Genomic DNA, 16,147 nt, shown 5'->3' on the forward strand with positions numbered 1-16,147 from the left:
CAATTTTGTATATGAATAATAATATAAGTCGAGTTCTTCTTTCAGCAGCGAATTGTTAATTGAATTAACGATTGTATTGTGAATACAAATAATCATAGTACCATATTTGTTATTATGCATATCCTACTAATCTACTAATAAAGTGAAATAATCCTATTTTCACTTTAAACGTTGTTGTCTACAAATATAAAATGCTTAAATATAAGTTTTTTTTAGTTTATTAATAATAACATTGTCTGTTATTGTTGCAAATGTTACTTTTTATGTATAATAATACTCTTTACACAAATATGCTGATTTAATAAAGCTTATAATAGCACATAGTTTGAATTGGTAATTTTATCATATATTATCACAAAGCGTATTTCTGTAATATTCCCATCCTGGGTCACCTAAGAGAATTTCAGTTTATTATTGGATATATTGCGAAATCTTGGATGATGACAGCCTACCTATGAACACTATTTAAGTCACCAAATGATCATTTCCCGGAACTTGGGGGACTTTGTTTCCATCACTCTCGCTGGATTCATTTCAAACATTTGACTTATAACCTATGCCGTAAACTGACTTCCATATTCTTTTAAAAGCTTTTAGAAAATTTTACATTTTACTGGTAATATTCTCAAGATACATTGTTTCCATGTCAATCAGTGGATTTGAAAACAAACTCAGATTAAAACCTTCAGTATTATGTAGTTAAGCATGTACTGGATTTTAAGTCAACCCTTCCTATAGATTTTGTTATAATATGCTTTTTGTTTTAATATTCACATATCGTTAACCTTTTCCCATATAAATAAGTTTATACACTCACAATCTTATCGGACGTTCATTGATTGTTCATGGTTCAGTCTGCAGCAGAGTCCATTGATTACAATGTTGTAAATGCAGCTTTGTTGAAGCGTTATGATATGAAAAGAGAAGGTTATAGAAAGAGATTTTGAACTAGTAGGGCAGAAGGTGGAGAGAGCATTTCGTAATTTGCAGCTAGATTAAGTAGTTATTTTGACTGATGGGTAGAGCTGTCTGAAGTTGAGTTAGTGATGAGAGATCAGTTGATGAGTATTCAGGCTAGTGTGTACTATATGGTTGAAGGTTGTTCTCCGGGTGTTGAGATAAGAGAGCCTTCAGATGGTGGGAGTAGTTGTGAACCCTCCATTGATTCCAGACAGACAGACAGATAGTGTTGATGTTGTACAGGTAGTACAGACTAGGGTTCAGACGTTAGCTGAGGAAAAGCCACTATGTAGGCCTATGGTTCCTGAGTTTAAGGTTGATACTAATGGTGGTAAGACAACTAACTGTGAATGCAGTGCGAGAGGCAGTATGATTCCAAATTAGTGCATGCTAGGAAGTTAGTGAGTACAGATGAGGAGTTGATCACAGGTCGTAACAATTGGGCAAGGTTTTCAATGAACAAGGGCTGATGTATAGAGAGTTTCAGTCACCTCATGTTGATAGAGGATGTGTGTGTTCCCAATTAGTTGTACCATTGTCTTACCGTGATCAAGTACTAGCACTTACTCATGAGTCAGTTATAAAAGGTCGTCTGGGTGTGCAACTGAGTTTTATTGGCCTGGGATGCATGGTGATGTTACTGGGTATTGAAGGTCATATTATATATGCCAGAAGACCACTCCTAAGGGTTGAGCTAACAAGGAACCATTTGGCGATATGCTCTTGATTGTAATTCAATTTCAAATTATAGCTATGGATCTGATTGGTCCGATCAGTCCAGCAACAGAGAGAGGTCATATATACATTTTAACTGTTGTAGACTATGCTTCATGGTACCCTGAAGTGTAGCGTTACTTCAGAGGTGGTTCATGATGCTTTAGTCAGTATATATAATAGGGTTGGTATACACAAAGAAGTTTTAACTGATTTAGGGACACAGTTTGTATCTGACATTATGAAAAAACAGTGAACAGTGTTGTCTAATAAACAATTAGTAACTACTCCATATCACACAGCATGTAATGGTTTAGTTGAGCGGTTTAATGCTACTTTGAAAAGTATGTTGAAACACATGTGTCAAGAACATCCCAAGGATTGGTATAGGTATCTTGACCCATAGACTGTTTACCTATAGAGAAGCTCCTCAGGAGAGTTTAGGGTTTTCACCCTTTGATCTTATTTATGGTAGAACAGTGAGGGACTCAATGATAATTTTCAGAGAGTTGTGGACAAAGGAAACCACTATTCCAGAGGTTAAATCTACATACCAGTATGTTGTTGATTCGCGAAATTGCCTTTAAGAGACATCTAAACTGGCTCAAGCTGAGTTAGCTAAGGCAAAGTTTATATACACAAAGTAATATGATAGGAAGGCCAGGGATAAGAAGTTATAACCTGACAAAGTGTTACTTCCCACTGACCACAATAAGTTGTTGATGTGAAGGCAGGGATCATATCTAAATAAGGAGAGAGTGGGTAAGATTGATTACAGAATGGATGTAAAAAGCAAGGTGAAAATTTATCATGCTAACTTGTTGAAATCATATTATCAAAGAGACAAACGGAATGACAAGAAAGTGCTTACGGGTGCTTATCATACCCTTTACCATTCATTTTGACAGATGTTGTGAGGTCAGAAGTTAAGAGTATGGTAGAGATGGGTGTAATTGAAACAGCAAATTCAACTTATGCCTCACCTATTATTTTGGTAAATAAGAAAGGAGAGGGTGTTAGGCTTGCATTGATTTTCGCAAACTCAATCGCATTACAGTGTTCGATGCAGAACCAATGCCATCACCTGAAGACCTATTTGCATGCTCAAAAAGCGTCGGTACTTCACCAAGATTAATCTAACCAAGGGGTACTGGCAGATCTCCATGAGTAGGTGGGCTAAAAAAAGACAGCCTTTCACACACCTGATGGTTTAATTCAGTTTCCACGAATGCCATTTGGGCTTGTGAATGCACCAGCCTCTTTTTCCCGTATGAAGCGAATTTTGTTGGAAGGTCTTGAAGGTAAAGTTGAGAATTTAATTGATGAGATTTTAATTTATTTAAAATATTGGGTGGAGCATGTACAGATTGCACAGGAGGTTTTGGCAAAGTGTTTCTTTGATTTTACTAATTTAGTGTTTATAGGTCACCAGGTCTGTGACGGTATTTTGCAAGTATTGCCGGTTAAAATAAAAGCCATACAGCATGCAGCCATACCTGAAACAGTAAAATTAAGTAAGGTCTTTTTAGGCATGACTGGATGCATTCACAAATTTGCACCAAATTTGATACAATAGCAGCTCCTCTCAGTGATTTGACCAGAAAAGGTAAGCGAAGAAAGGTAGTCTGGGGAGATCCCCAGAAACGTGCCTTTAATCACTTGAACGTTTTATTGATCATGAGTAAGCAGCCAATTTTAAGGTTGCCTGATTTTACTGAGAGTTTTATTTTCAGATACATCAGAAGTTGGGCTTGGTGCAGTCATATTGCAACAATGTGAGGAAAGAAAAAGGGTATTTGGCAGTGATTTAGGCATTGCATAAATTTCATAAATATTTATATGGTAACGAATTTATTCTGGAGTCTGATCCCCATTAATTTATTTAAAGAAGGCGCGAGAAGTAAACAGTAGGTTAATGTAGTTGGCCCTATATTTGCAATCATTTAGCTACCACGGTATATCAATTAAAGGTAATGAAATTATAGGTGCGAACTATTTAAGCAGGATTGAGAATGCTTAGAATTACTGTTACAATATTTTTTTGCAATTTTGAGAAATGTAAATCTATTGGCAGTTGATGTTGATTATTGGACTGAAAATGTGCCATGTTCAGTCTTGATGAGGGAGCAATGTCAGCATCCTTCAGCATGTTTTTGTCGTATTGGGAAGGAACGGTGTGCATTGCTGTGTGATAACTGTCATAAAGGTGATTGACAGGTCATACTTGTTTCAACTCTGGAAGCACAGTTTTAATCTACCAGGTTTGCTTGTGATTTACATAACAAAGGATGTTTACGGTCTACTGAATAGCCTACGTGAGACAGCTGCTGGCAAGACCACATTTAGATTTGCTCATATGGAAACCCAGGTGTTGTCCCTGAATCTGGGCCATTTATGCCTATAAATAGGCTAGACTGAGGACAGTTTCGGTCCATCATTTCTACTGTGTATCCTGTGTGTTGCTGCTGCGATACTGTGAGACAAGCGATAAAGGCTTCAACCATCATTCTGTGAGACTTGTATGAACTGTTCTGCGATCTCCTGTTCCAGCGGTGCCCTCTAGAATAACAGCGTTCTTCTGCAAGCAATACCCCCTGTATTTCTTTGTCATTGTGCTGCAGAAGCCTGGAACTGTGAGTTATCACCAATGCACATTTCCCTAGGCAATCCCCTATTTCAGTGAATTTATTCATTGATTTTTTCTGTGCTTTGTTTCTTGTAATTATTTTTGAGAGGTATTAAAACCAGAAGCTTTAACTTGATATTTTGGTGTATGTGTATTTCATTTCCATTATTATTGTCTTGTCTACCCCATTCTAGCAGTGAATCAGTCCAGTGTGAGTTCTGTGGGCACCCCTCTCAATAGCAATAAACAGGCCATACACTGTGACATTTTTAAAAGTAAGAAGTTGGTCTATAGCTTATACGTATAATATTTCTACGTTGTATTTCCTAGGTTTTATACTTGGTTGTTTTATTTTGATATTATTATCAAATTATTATACAATTTGCATTCTATAAGTTTGATATCTTTATATCCTGTCAATGTTCCATGAAACTGGTGTTGCCACATCGTTTATTTGATGAAGATATGTTGTATTTATTTATTTATTTATTTATTATTTATTTATTTATTTATTTATTTATTTATTTATTTATTTATTTATTTATTTATTTATTTATTTATAGATTAATTTTTATATTATATTATATAAATAGAATCCATTTATGGACTCTGACAACTGATAATGAACAACAGATGCTGTGGTTTAATCAATAACAAGGCATTCTGATAATGACAAGACATTCAAGCTGGCAAAAACTGATGTTGATCTGTATGATCACGATCCTCATTCTCCTCGTTTGTCAATCTTTGGTATTGATGATAAGGCAGACGAAATAGAGGCTACAGATATTTTAACATCTTTAGATCACTATTGGATTCAATAAAGTATATCCAATAAGTAGACATTGAGAGTGAGTGTACCACTACTGTAACAAAACATTCTCCCTTGTGGTATGATGAAATTACCAAACAATTCAATATACATTTTCACAATATATTTTTTTTAAACCAGCATATTTATGTGAAAGATATTATAATTCTCGAAATATTCTTAAACAATAACATAGAGTAATAATATTGTTAAAAGATTAATAAACACAAATAATGTAATATTTATTTATAGTGAAAATGTGACATGAACACTATCTACCATTAGTCAGGATATGCATATTGATATAAAAATGTCATGGTACTATGATTATCAATTGTATCCTGAATAAATAAGATGATCACAACACATGATATTAGGTTTAAATAATAAAAGCCTTTCAATCAAAACTAATAGTTCCGCCTTAATCATTTATGATAAAATATGCCATTTTAAAACGAAATCACATATGTGACTATATATAGCACGAACCATCATAGTATTGAGCTATATGTATACTAGAATTGTACTCTACGTGTGACAATCAATGACTTTGTGAATAAGTCAGAAGACTTTATTTTACAATACAATTTCCATGCTATAGACGGGTATGATGTGCTCTCTCTAATAGTGCACTCTTGTTTAAGAGATTCCGATGTAAGAACATGGGGCTAACCGCTAATTTCTTATGCAATACACTGTGCCCTCTGTAAAGCATTTTGTGAAAAAAGTGAAAAAATGAAGCACTAAGAGCTTACTTGCAACACAGACAGAAAATCATACAAGTTACCTTCTGAAGCATATAAAGCAATTGACATAGGTTAGAAGTCAAACGCATGATTAATCCGTATGATCTATTTATTTATTCAAGTCAATGCTAAGTCGTTAGCCCTTTATCAGAAAACTAATGGCAGGTAGAAACAATGATTATTTAAACCACATAGAATATTATCACTCTGATACACTGTAAATATGATGTTACCAATGTCGTGGAGCATCTTTTATAGCGTTTCCAGTAGCAATACCGACCCGTTTTATACCTCTGATATAGTATATAACACTTAATCTTGTATACAACAGCCCCCTATTCATATAAATTACATATGTGTACATAATCGATGTGTCAGTGGTACATCTAATGCACCCATCACAAAATGGCGTTGCCGTACTACAGGTATAACATATTTTTTTTAAATGTGAGTGTATTTATGACTTATAAGTTATTTACAAATATTGATAATTATATAACATTAATAATTATATATTTCGTTTTGCACTCATTACATTAAAATGCTGTTTTGTTAATCTCCTCATTGTCGTACATACATGCCTGATTTGTCTGTGTATACTGTGACAAACATCTATCCTTGTTTAACTTTTGTTCGCCATCTTGGTTGTCTCGGTTACGAATCACTTGTTTAACAATGGTGTAGACTTCAGTTATGATCGGTACACTGATGATGAAGACAGCACCAATCCACGCCCAGCCTTGGGACACACCGACCCAGATGTTGAATTCGTTGGCATTCATGACGTTGACAGCGATCATAGAGGCAGGCCATATGATTATAAGGATCACTGTCAGAAGTACAGCGCTAACTGTCGCAGCAATCTTGGCAACCTTGAACGTTTTCTCCACTAGTTTCAACTCAGGTCGGTTAGACAAACGCGTAGAATCGTGATGCCCGATTTCGCTGAAATAAATTTAACCACGATGAATTCAAATAAGTGATTGTGATGTGACTGAAGAAATAATTTCCATAAAATGAGTGAAAATTTAGACGTTATACAAATGTTTTCACAAATAGCATTCATTAAAATGTTATATTAGTGCTTTAGTCACTTATGTTTATTCAAATAAACCCATCACGCTATACATAATAATATTATACATTTGTCACTGCAACGTTACAGCGTGCCTTAATTTTGCGGTATTGCACTGGATATTTTCATATTCTAGGAAATGTGAGTTCCAAATATGGAACAATTACGTGGCGGTCTCAGGGTTTGACCAGACCCCACACAAACAAGTTCGCGAAATCTGTTCTAAACTTTCTTGATTTCGGCATTCCCATGATGTATCTTTGTGGGTAAAAGATGTATAATAATTAGTAATTACGAGGATACCGCGATACTTTTCGGTATCCTCGTAATAAATTCATAGACTAGAACTAGACATACACTTGAACTGTACAGCACTCAGTAGAAATGCCAATACATTAATTGAATATTCATATCAAAACTGAGAGACACAGTATAGGACATATACACACATATACTGTTACTCTGATTATATACCTAAACAGTTTTGTATAACGTATAAACATGAGTGCCTAGTCAGGGGCAACGGCTTGTAGTTATATTGTAAACATACATTCACAAACATACTGAGACCTTGATCCTAAACTTGAATTTAATTCAGGATCACATAGTGAATATGTATGCCGAGATTGAATGCAATGGCCATGTTCCAATTGTACAAAATATATAAGCTTATGTCCACGACCTTTGACACAAACTTGTAACAAGGTCATGTGAGTCGTACAGGAAACTCGTGTACCAAGATTGACATTTTAGCCATTCCCTTCTTGTAGTTCAATACTGAGCTCACACAAAGCATATTCAGTGGCCCCCTCGAAAGAAATGTTAGGGGGCGTCGCCCCTATGAAATCGAGCTGAAACCCTTTGTGTCAGCAAAATTTGCCCCTCTAAATGCAGGAAATAGCGTTTCAGAGGGTCTAGATTTCACAATTTGTAAGGGGGAGCATGCTCCGGACCCCCTAGTGAGCAGATCACGCCATCCCCCTCCGCCCCGTACAAAATATCGTTCTACCGCATCTTATAATGTGCCATTGACCTTTGTCCCAAAAAATATACTCAGGTTTTGTGAATAGCATGTGTCAAGTTTGAAGGCTCTAACTATCCCCACTTGCAGTTATATAAACAAATTCATACAATAACTTTGAACATCGACTCCAAAATATAGCAAGGTCTTTTTTTGTGTAACTTTGAAGATCATGGCTATTTTACCATGTAGTACGAAAAGAAAACATACACACAGACAAACTATTAAAGGTATTCATACCTGGCATATCGGTCAGCCCAGGGAAGCAGGGGGTTATCAATGTCACGTGTCTTCTCCCATTCTTCTTCCTTTTGCTCATCAGTCATGTGATGGTTGGTGGCAAGGGACACAGCAACAGTTAGAATAGCGCCTGTCAGTATTGCGACAATGTTACCATTCAACATACTGAGTTCCTGTCCTAAGGGTTTAAACAACACAAGAACATTAATAGATATTACACATTATTATTTTAATGAACAATAAACGAGTTTGGCAGATTATGCATCATAAAACAATGAGATGAAGTCCTCGAGAGATTGTTGCATGATCTACCAAATGAGTCCAATAACTGAATCAACCATCTGTTTGCATTCATGATTCGAGCTGTATTTGTATGATTGCCAACATGGCTGGGCATGGATGCACAAATACGAGATGGTGGTTATAAATTTGTTTTCTCAATTTTCGACGTCCCTTTTGTCTGGTACTGTCGGTCTCAAAATTATCAGTTTAACTGACATATCAACTTTTGCTTGCACAACTAAATGACTTTGAAGCCGCGAAATTATGAATCACGGCGACAATATGAGTTTCCTGCACTACTGTTTTCTATCCATCACTGGTTTAGATCTACAATGACAACCACGGCAAAGAAACATTAAGGTTAATTAAATTCAACCTCGGGAATTGGGTCAGTTGAACTATCCGGAAAAGTTACAATTTTATTCGATTTCTAAATGTATGATATATAGATTTTCGTGTAACTTTTTGTATGTTAATTCTACGATTCCTTTTCTTCCCAAAGAATGAGTAACGGCTTATAATTCACTTCAAATCAAAGGTACGATAACTATTTATAGATGTCTTGTAACATGAGTGTGTGCACCTGAAGAGTAGACAAAACGATTTAGAGAACAATCTTCTTTCATGCTTAAATTATGACATTGATTAACAATGAATTGAATTAGTACACTTCAGCGTTCTTTTACCTGTATTTGCTAGAAACACACCAGAACGTAATCCACCATCAAATGTCGATGCTGTAACTAACCATGCAGTTAGACCACACAGCGTGCCCCCAACTGTACCTATAACTGCAGCTTTACCATTCAACCTTGTCCAGAAAACGGTCAGCGCTATCGGTACCACACTAGATCCTATAACCACACCCATGAATAGATACACCCAACCAAGACTAACCTAAGGGATATAATAATCATTTATAAGAAGGGATAGTTAACAATATAATAACTTTGCAATTAAAAATAACCGCTCTTCTATGTCATGTTACTTAGACCAGACTGAAAGAAAATGAGTTTGTATTGCACGCGTGTATGATAGGTGTAGTGTATCCCTGGTTCGTTACTGGTTGACAATTTCATGTTATGATGCATTCTCAAAATGATATTAAATATATTTGATTAATATTTATACTTGCTGGAAAGGCAGATTTTAAGCTAGTCTATGAATACATACAGATAATTTTCTTTAGTATTTGTGATTGTGATAGTATTTATTTACCATGTGCTCAATTATTAATTTAATTATCTTGTATTTTAATAACTTCTGAATAAATTGTCTACCGAATGAAACTCTGCATACTCGAATCAATTGCAGGGATGAATACATTTGAACTTTAGAAATAATTCTAAAATTGAGTAAATGAATGAGTAAATTGGATAGAGCTAATAACTTTATTATTTATATAATACTTGTGTATTTCCTGAAACCACGTCAACGACTATTTGTATATTACATCGTATTTGAATTATGGCGATCAAATTTGCATATTGTGTTAGAATTTTACAATAGATTCCAACAGAAGCAAGACCCTAAGTTTATGAACACTGACATTTTATCTATCCAATCTATTGCTATGCTTTGTTCACGATAAGTGTTTTCTACAAGTCTCCCGCTCTCAGATGTTTTCTTGAATCCTGTGTTTGTGGTAGAATTACTCTGTCTCCTTGGCTGCGACGTTACCTTTACTGGAAACACTCAAATATGTCGGCCTTGTTGGTGACTTCTCTATTTCTATCTCATTTATAATTTTGCATTTACAAATTATTCATTGTAACTAAATATGTAATGCATTCAATGTTTTAAATCCCCTATATCATACTCTCGTAGGTTGCATTTGATTATCATACTTTTAAATCTTCAAATGTCGTTTGTTCTACGTAATTTATTGATCGTTAACCATTTAAAATCCTCGTGGTGCCATGTAAATGAAGGTCTCATTTATCTGTCAAATGACTAAATCAGTTATTTGTTTTGAGAGTTGAAAAATTAAGACATTCAAATAAACCAGTGCAAGTCGAGATAAGTGAACCTAAACTTACACAGTACAAACCGTATGGTTCATATTTATATTTTGTATCACCCCTAAAAAAGATTATATTTCTTTTTAAACAACATCCTAGTTATATTTGCATACAGATCCCAACCTCAGAATCCAAACTTAAAAACACTGAATCTATTTTAATTTCCAGTAAGTACCGGTGATGAATTGATTTACTAACCTGTGCGGCTTGTAGGAGCAGAGTCAAGGGTATAATGAGGATAGCTACCCAAAATATACACCAGTTCTTCTTTCCGATCAACACTTCTAGATACGTTCTATATGGACCGTGCATAGGACATTTAAATGTGGGTAGGACTGCTGCCTTTGAACTAGCACGATCACTGAAAATCACGTACAAACTTTGTATAAGAATTTACGGATATGTAATCAGACTTTGGATATGGTTTGTGAATAATACATTAGTGAAATTACACAGTACGTGCACTGTACCGTACAGTGTGATGTGGTGCTGTGCGATAGGATATGATGCAGTAGGTGTGGTTAGGTGCGTGTGGTGCATGATGCAATAATCTTTTGTCATGCATATTCATACTTGTAGATGCATACCTGTCATCTATCCAACATCTTTTGCACTGAGACATACTGTAACATTCACACTGATTATCTATATTATCTGCTCGGTCACGATGCTTTCCACATAGTAAACAACTCCTTGTGTCATCCACTGCCCGGTATGGTCTCCAGTGTATCTGATAAAGGTCGTATACCAAGATTGAAGCCACTGCAATAACTTCTGCAGACCCCGTCGACGTCACAGCCATCAAAATCATCAATGTCATCAATATAGCGCCAACTTTTCCCATGAGTGTATATGCCACAGTTGGAGGTACAAGCCCTAGTGAGTAAAGTAAAACATAACGACACATTCATCATATAGTATTGTCAGCATAATCAGGAAATGGATAAATGAGACTAGGAATCTAGGAATTAGAACAGGGAATAATCGAGTAATGAAAAGAGGGAATTAACCGTGCAATGTGAATGGGGAAATAATCGGTAATGGAAATACGGATTAATATAATAATGAGAATAGAGAAATCATTTTGCACTGAGAAATAAAGAATAATAGGGCGAAATAGGAAGAAATGGAATAAAGGAATACTCGGGTAATGAGAGTAGAGGATAATCAAGCAATAATTATAGGACAGTAATAGGGTAATGCGAATAGTGGAAAATCGAGCAATGAGAAGATGGCAATAATAGGGTGATGTGTTTTCTCACCTTCATTTATTTCACGCTCGGTCAATAGTTCTTCTCCGTTTGCTGTGCTCAAAGCCACATATGCCAGACCCATAGTAGTGGCAAAAGTGAATGGTATAGCAAACCACGTAAGTCCACCAGTGATAAATCCCCAGACGCCTTGTCTTGGTTTGGCTGCCACGCTGCTTTGCCAATAAGACTGGTCTACAAAGACTGTGCCAAAGTTACCTGTATAGGAAACAACTTTCTTGAGTACTACAACCACACTATGGCAAATTTTATGATCACGTACTTACTTCCAGTATACTAATTTGGAACTCACCCACCACATTAATTACACCGAACATTAAACCGCCTCTTGACAGGAAAGTTAGATAACTATTATCTTTGTTATCTTCAGGACCAATAGCACAATTGAGTAAATTGTAAACTTTGTCTGGTGTGCCTGGAATAGTAAAAATAACCATCAAGGTGGGATGTAATATCATTATATTCAGTGTTGAGGTCACAGACAAATATATTCAAATAGTCCTGATATAACCATATATCAAAGGACCGTATGATGCATTTTCCAAATTCTACTTGCTATAAAAACCCTTGAACCCTAGTACCACATGTGTGATTGTACGATCTGTGCATGATGTGTGATATGTTGGTATTTCGCTCATAACATTTTCAGTGTGGTTGAGACTGAGGTTTGAGTTCGTACGAAACTACAAGGTCTGACGTGAAGGATTCAGCACGAGTCTAGAGCTGCAATCCCTGTAACTGCAACATATTAACGCGATTTATTCATCATAAAGAGAAGAACATTGAACCTTCTGAGATGTCAGTTAATTGGTAAAGAAGGCTATATAAAAAGTATTGGAAAACAAATGATAGGAAAATGGGCATCTGATGAGACAAGAAAATCAAGTCAAGTAAATGTATGGATAGGAACAGTTGAGGTCATCGGAAAAGTAAATAGATCACTAACACAATGGTTTAGAACACCTAAAAACGGATGGAACAGGCAGACCAAAATTAAAAACTTTGGACATCGGTGATTGTGCGAATTAGTGGTGGCTACAACAGCCCAGTTTGTATCAGGCAGCTGTCAAATAGCTTGCTTATTAAAACTAATTTGATGGATATATTGAACAATCATTGTTTTCCAAGATGCTCATACTAGTACTAATATTAACGTTTCCGATATGGGTCCCACACGTCGTATACAATACATATTTGTTTACACAATCTTTGAATGCTCACTTTCATTTTTCACGCACTGTAAAACCATTTATTTTAACTGGCATATAATATCACTATTGTTTATGTTTTGAGCTGGGCTTTGAGTTCATAACCTCGGCAGGACAACAATGAGTTATATGTTTCAGTTTAGCGAATTTTACCTATCAGCGAAAATAACCATATTAAAAACTAGTGTTTACATTATCACTATTCTTCCATTGTAATACATGTCTTTAAGTGTCTATCGAGATGTATTATATATGTATATTTATATCTGTTTTTTTTATTATTTTCCTGTCAAAATAAGACTGGTAGTGCACTATGCTGAATATCGACTGTTCTGAGGGTAGTGGATACCAAGGAACGTTGTTCACAGAGGTTGTACTGAAGTATTCAAACAGTCAAGACAATTTGACAAAGGAAAACAGAGTCGTTTATTTGAATTACCAATCATTAGCATTCTAGAAGGCATGACTTATAGAAGAGGTCGTTTGTATTAACATACAGCTTTATCAACTAAATCAACTTACCAAGAGGGTTGTCCTCCACATCAGGTTCGTTATAAATTTTCATCACAAATATAAGAATAATGATGAATATTAAAGTTGTGTTGAAATATGAGACGTAAAATGTAGCACCAAGTCCACCAATAAATGTATATCCACCAACAACAGCCACTATAATCATTGCAGCTAACTCTAAGCTTAAGTTTTCAACTAGTGTTGTCATGACAGCAGCAGCACCTAATCAAAACCATACGGATACCAAATACAAGCAGTTGAACAATTGAATGAATACAATAAATAGAAACAGGCATTTAACTCTATGTCAACTATACCAGCAACCCCCTACAGTGTAATGCAAAAGTCTAAACGGCGCCACCAAGCGACCCCTCATAGTACAATGTAACACGATATTAATACACTCACCTAACATCAACATGGCTGTTACAATAACATTTGTCATCAGAGCAAAAAAACAAAACACCACATGAACCTTTTTGCCAAATCTCGCTTGTATAACCTGGAGAAATGTTTTGGCACCAGGGGATCGTATCTTCAATTGAATCGACAACATTGCAAAGAGAATGATCTGTATGGTGGCTCCAGATGCATACCAAAACGGTCCACTGATTCCATACTGAAAAATACAAAAATACAATAGTACAATATTTATCAAGGTACCGCTTTTCACTCGTCTAGACATGACACTGTCCTGATGTGATATTGTGGCATTAGTTAGATAATTTTTAATTCAACCTGCAGTTATTTTCCATCAATAATATGTGATTGGAGAGATATGGTCATCGTCGGTTTGTTCAAAGAGTGATGATATCGTATCTTCTTTGTATGATCATTGTGATCAAACTAGATATCAGAAAATTAAAGCCTGGTGCTGTATGCAGTTTCATGTCAAACACACAAGAATTTGTGACTGGGTTAGATGAGATTTGTTTATGATAAACACAATTGTGGTTTGAGGCCAGTGCAAATGGCACAATGAAACCAATGCAAGCCACTGTACATGACATGTGTCTAACACATGTAATCAATGTGATCTTGAAACCAATACTATAATTGAACGAGAGATATGACTGACATATCAGATGATCATATATATATTCATGTGACCTCATTATACACAACTATAAAATTTCGAGCACTATACAGATAGGACAATTCAACCAATACAATATTAAAGACATTGGAAGAAATATTCTAACGTAACATATGACCATATATGATCATGTGACCTTATCAATATGCATACATTGCAAGCACTGTTGCAGATAGAAGAAATACTACCAGTGCAATATAGAAATCATTATAAGAAAGATGTGACTAACATACCAGATGACCATATATGGCCATGCTTATATATCAAGTACTGATGAAGACATGCAACCAAATCTATAATAAAGGGATTGTACAAGAAATATGACTAACATATCAGATGGCCACATTTCATAATATGACCTCATTTAACTGTAACTGTAATATACAAGCATTGATTCACATGGGATAATGCATCGAGTGGAATATTGAATGCATCAGACACGACATATGCCGGGGTATTTATTGTATTCACGCGCGGATTAGGGGGACGCGCCTCCCCTTCAGCCCACAAAAAAAATAATAAAAACCCAGCCCAACGCAGGTCTACTTCGCACGCGCACCCCCTTACAGAATTTTTGAATCCGCCAGTGGTATTATAATGTATTTCTATGAGCATAACGAATGTTCCATTTGTTTTTCATGTAAATTTAATTGGGCTGAAAATCAAAAACCAATTGACCTATTTTGAAAACTGTATGTGTGGTGAGGTAGCATTCAAAAATGTCCGTAAATTAAATAATAGCCAAGAATAGCATGTCACAGAATAGCACACGTGAGTGTTATCTTGTACATGAGGTGGGAATGATCAAGTGGATACCTATATAAGTACGCTTTGATCACATGCTCGGGGCTATTCCATCTGGCGTAACCACGTTGAACATCATTGCTTGAAGCTCGTACACAACTAATGCAGAGAAGTTGCAAGTCTCAAGCACGGTTACTAGTAACCGTGTCTCAACTGACCCCTAGTAGAACTGACATTGCGGCAAGCTAACTTCAACCACTGCTGGCTGTGAAGATTGGTTCAACACATCGACGGAACTTTCTGTCAGTGTATCCCCGAGAAAGCCAGCGTGTCGTCTTTACGTGGAAAACGTCAACACGTAGTTGAAATAGCTATAGGACTTCGTCGAACACGTTATACCGGGAGAGTCGTCACTGCGCATGCGTCAAATGGCCATAGAGTGTCATTGTTTATAAACAAACCATGAGCCTTTGCGTATGGAAAGCCACAGCTATCTTATGTCGTAAAATATTATGTTGTGTAGTGCATTTACCTTGTGATGTGGTGCATTTACCATGTTGTGTGGTGCATTTACCATATTATGTGGTGCATTTACTATGTTGTGTAGTGCATTTACCATGTTGTGTAGTGCATTTACCTTGTTATGTAGTGCATTTACCATGTTGTGTAGTGCATTTACCATGTTGTGTAGTGCATTTACCATGTTATGTAGTGCATTTACATTGTTGTGTAGTGCATTTACCATGTTGTGTAGTGCATTTACCATGTTGTGTAGTGCATTTACCATGTTGTGTAGTGCATTTACCATGTTGTGTAGTG

The 16,147-nt window shown here is 35.9% G+C and overlaps 1 protein-coding gene across 4 annotated transcripts; it reads right to left on the reverse strand.

The window, feature by feature from the left end:
* Positions 1-4,920: 4,920 nt before the first annotated feature.
* On the reverse strand, positions 4,921-15,727 carry LOC100367180 (uncharacterized). Of its 4 annotated transcripts, XM_085491383.1 has the most exons (11): positions 15,401-15,727; positions 14,818-14,877; positions 13,897-14,107; positions 13,498-13,710; positions 12,060-12,182; positions 11,759-11,965; positions 11,084-11,372; positions 10,695-10,857; positions 9,162-9,372; positions 8,194-8,371; positions 4,921-6,802 (listed from the first exon to the last, which is right to left on the reverse strand). In XM_085491383.1, exons 2-11 carry the CDS (start codon positions 14,836-14,838, stop codon positions 6,394-6,396), a joined length of 2,025 nt encoding a protein of 674 aa, XP_085347509.1. In that variant the 5' UTR covers positions 14,839-14,877; positions 15,401-15,727; the 3' UTR covers positions 4,921-6,393. The 4 variants fall into 4 exon arrangements, with proteins under 4 accessions (XP_085347509.1, XP_085347510.1, XP_085347511.1 ...); XM_085491384.1 differs by lacking the exon at positions 14,818-14,877 and having other exon boundaries at positions 15,547-15,727; XM_085491385.1 differs by lacking the exon at positions 14,818-14,877.
* Between the last annotated feature and the right edge of the window lie 420 nt (positions 15,728-16,147).

This window comes from Saccoglossus kowalevskii, chromosome 16, assembly GCF_978046115.1.
Source record: "Saccoglossus kowalevskii chromosome 16, keSacKowa6.1, whole genome shotgun sequence".
NCBI lineage: Eukaryota > Metazoa > Hemichordata > Enteropneusta > Harrimaniidae > Saccoglossus > Saccoglossus kowalevskii.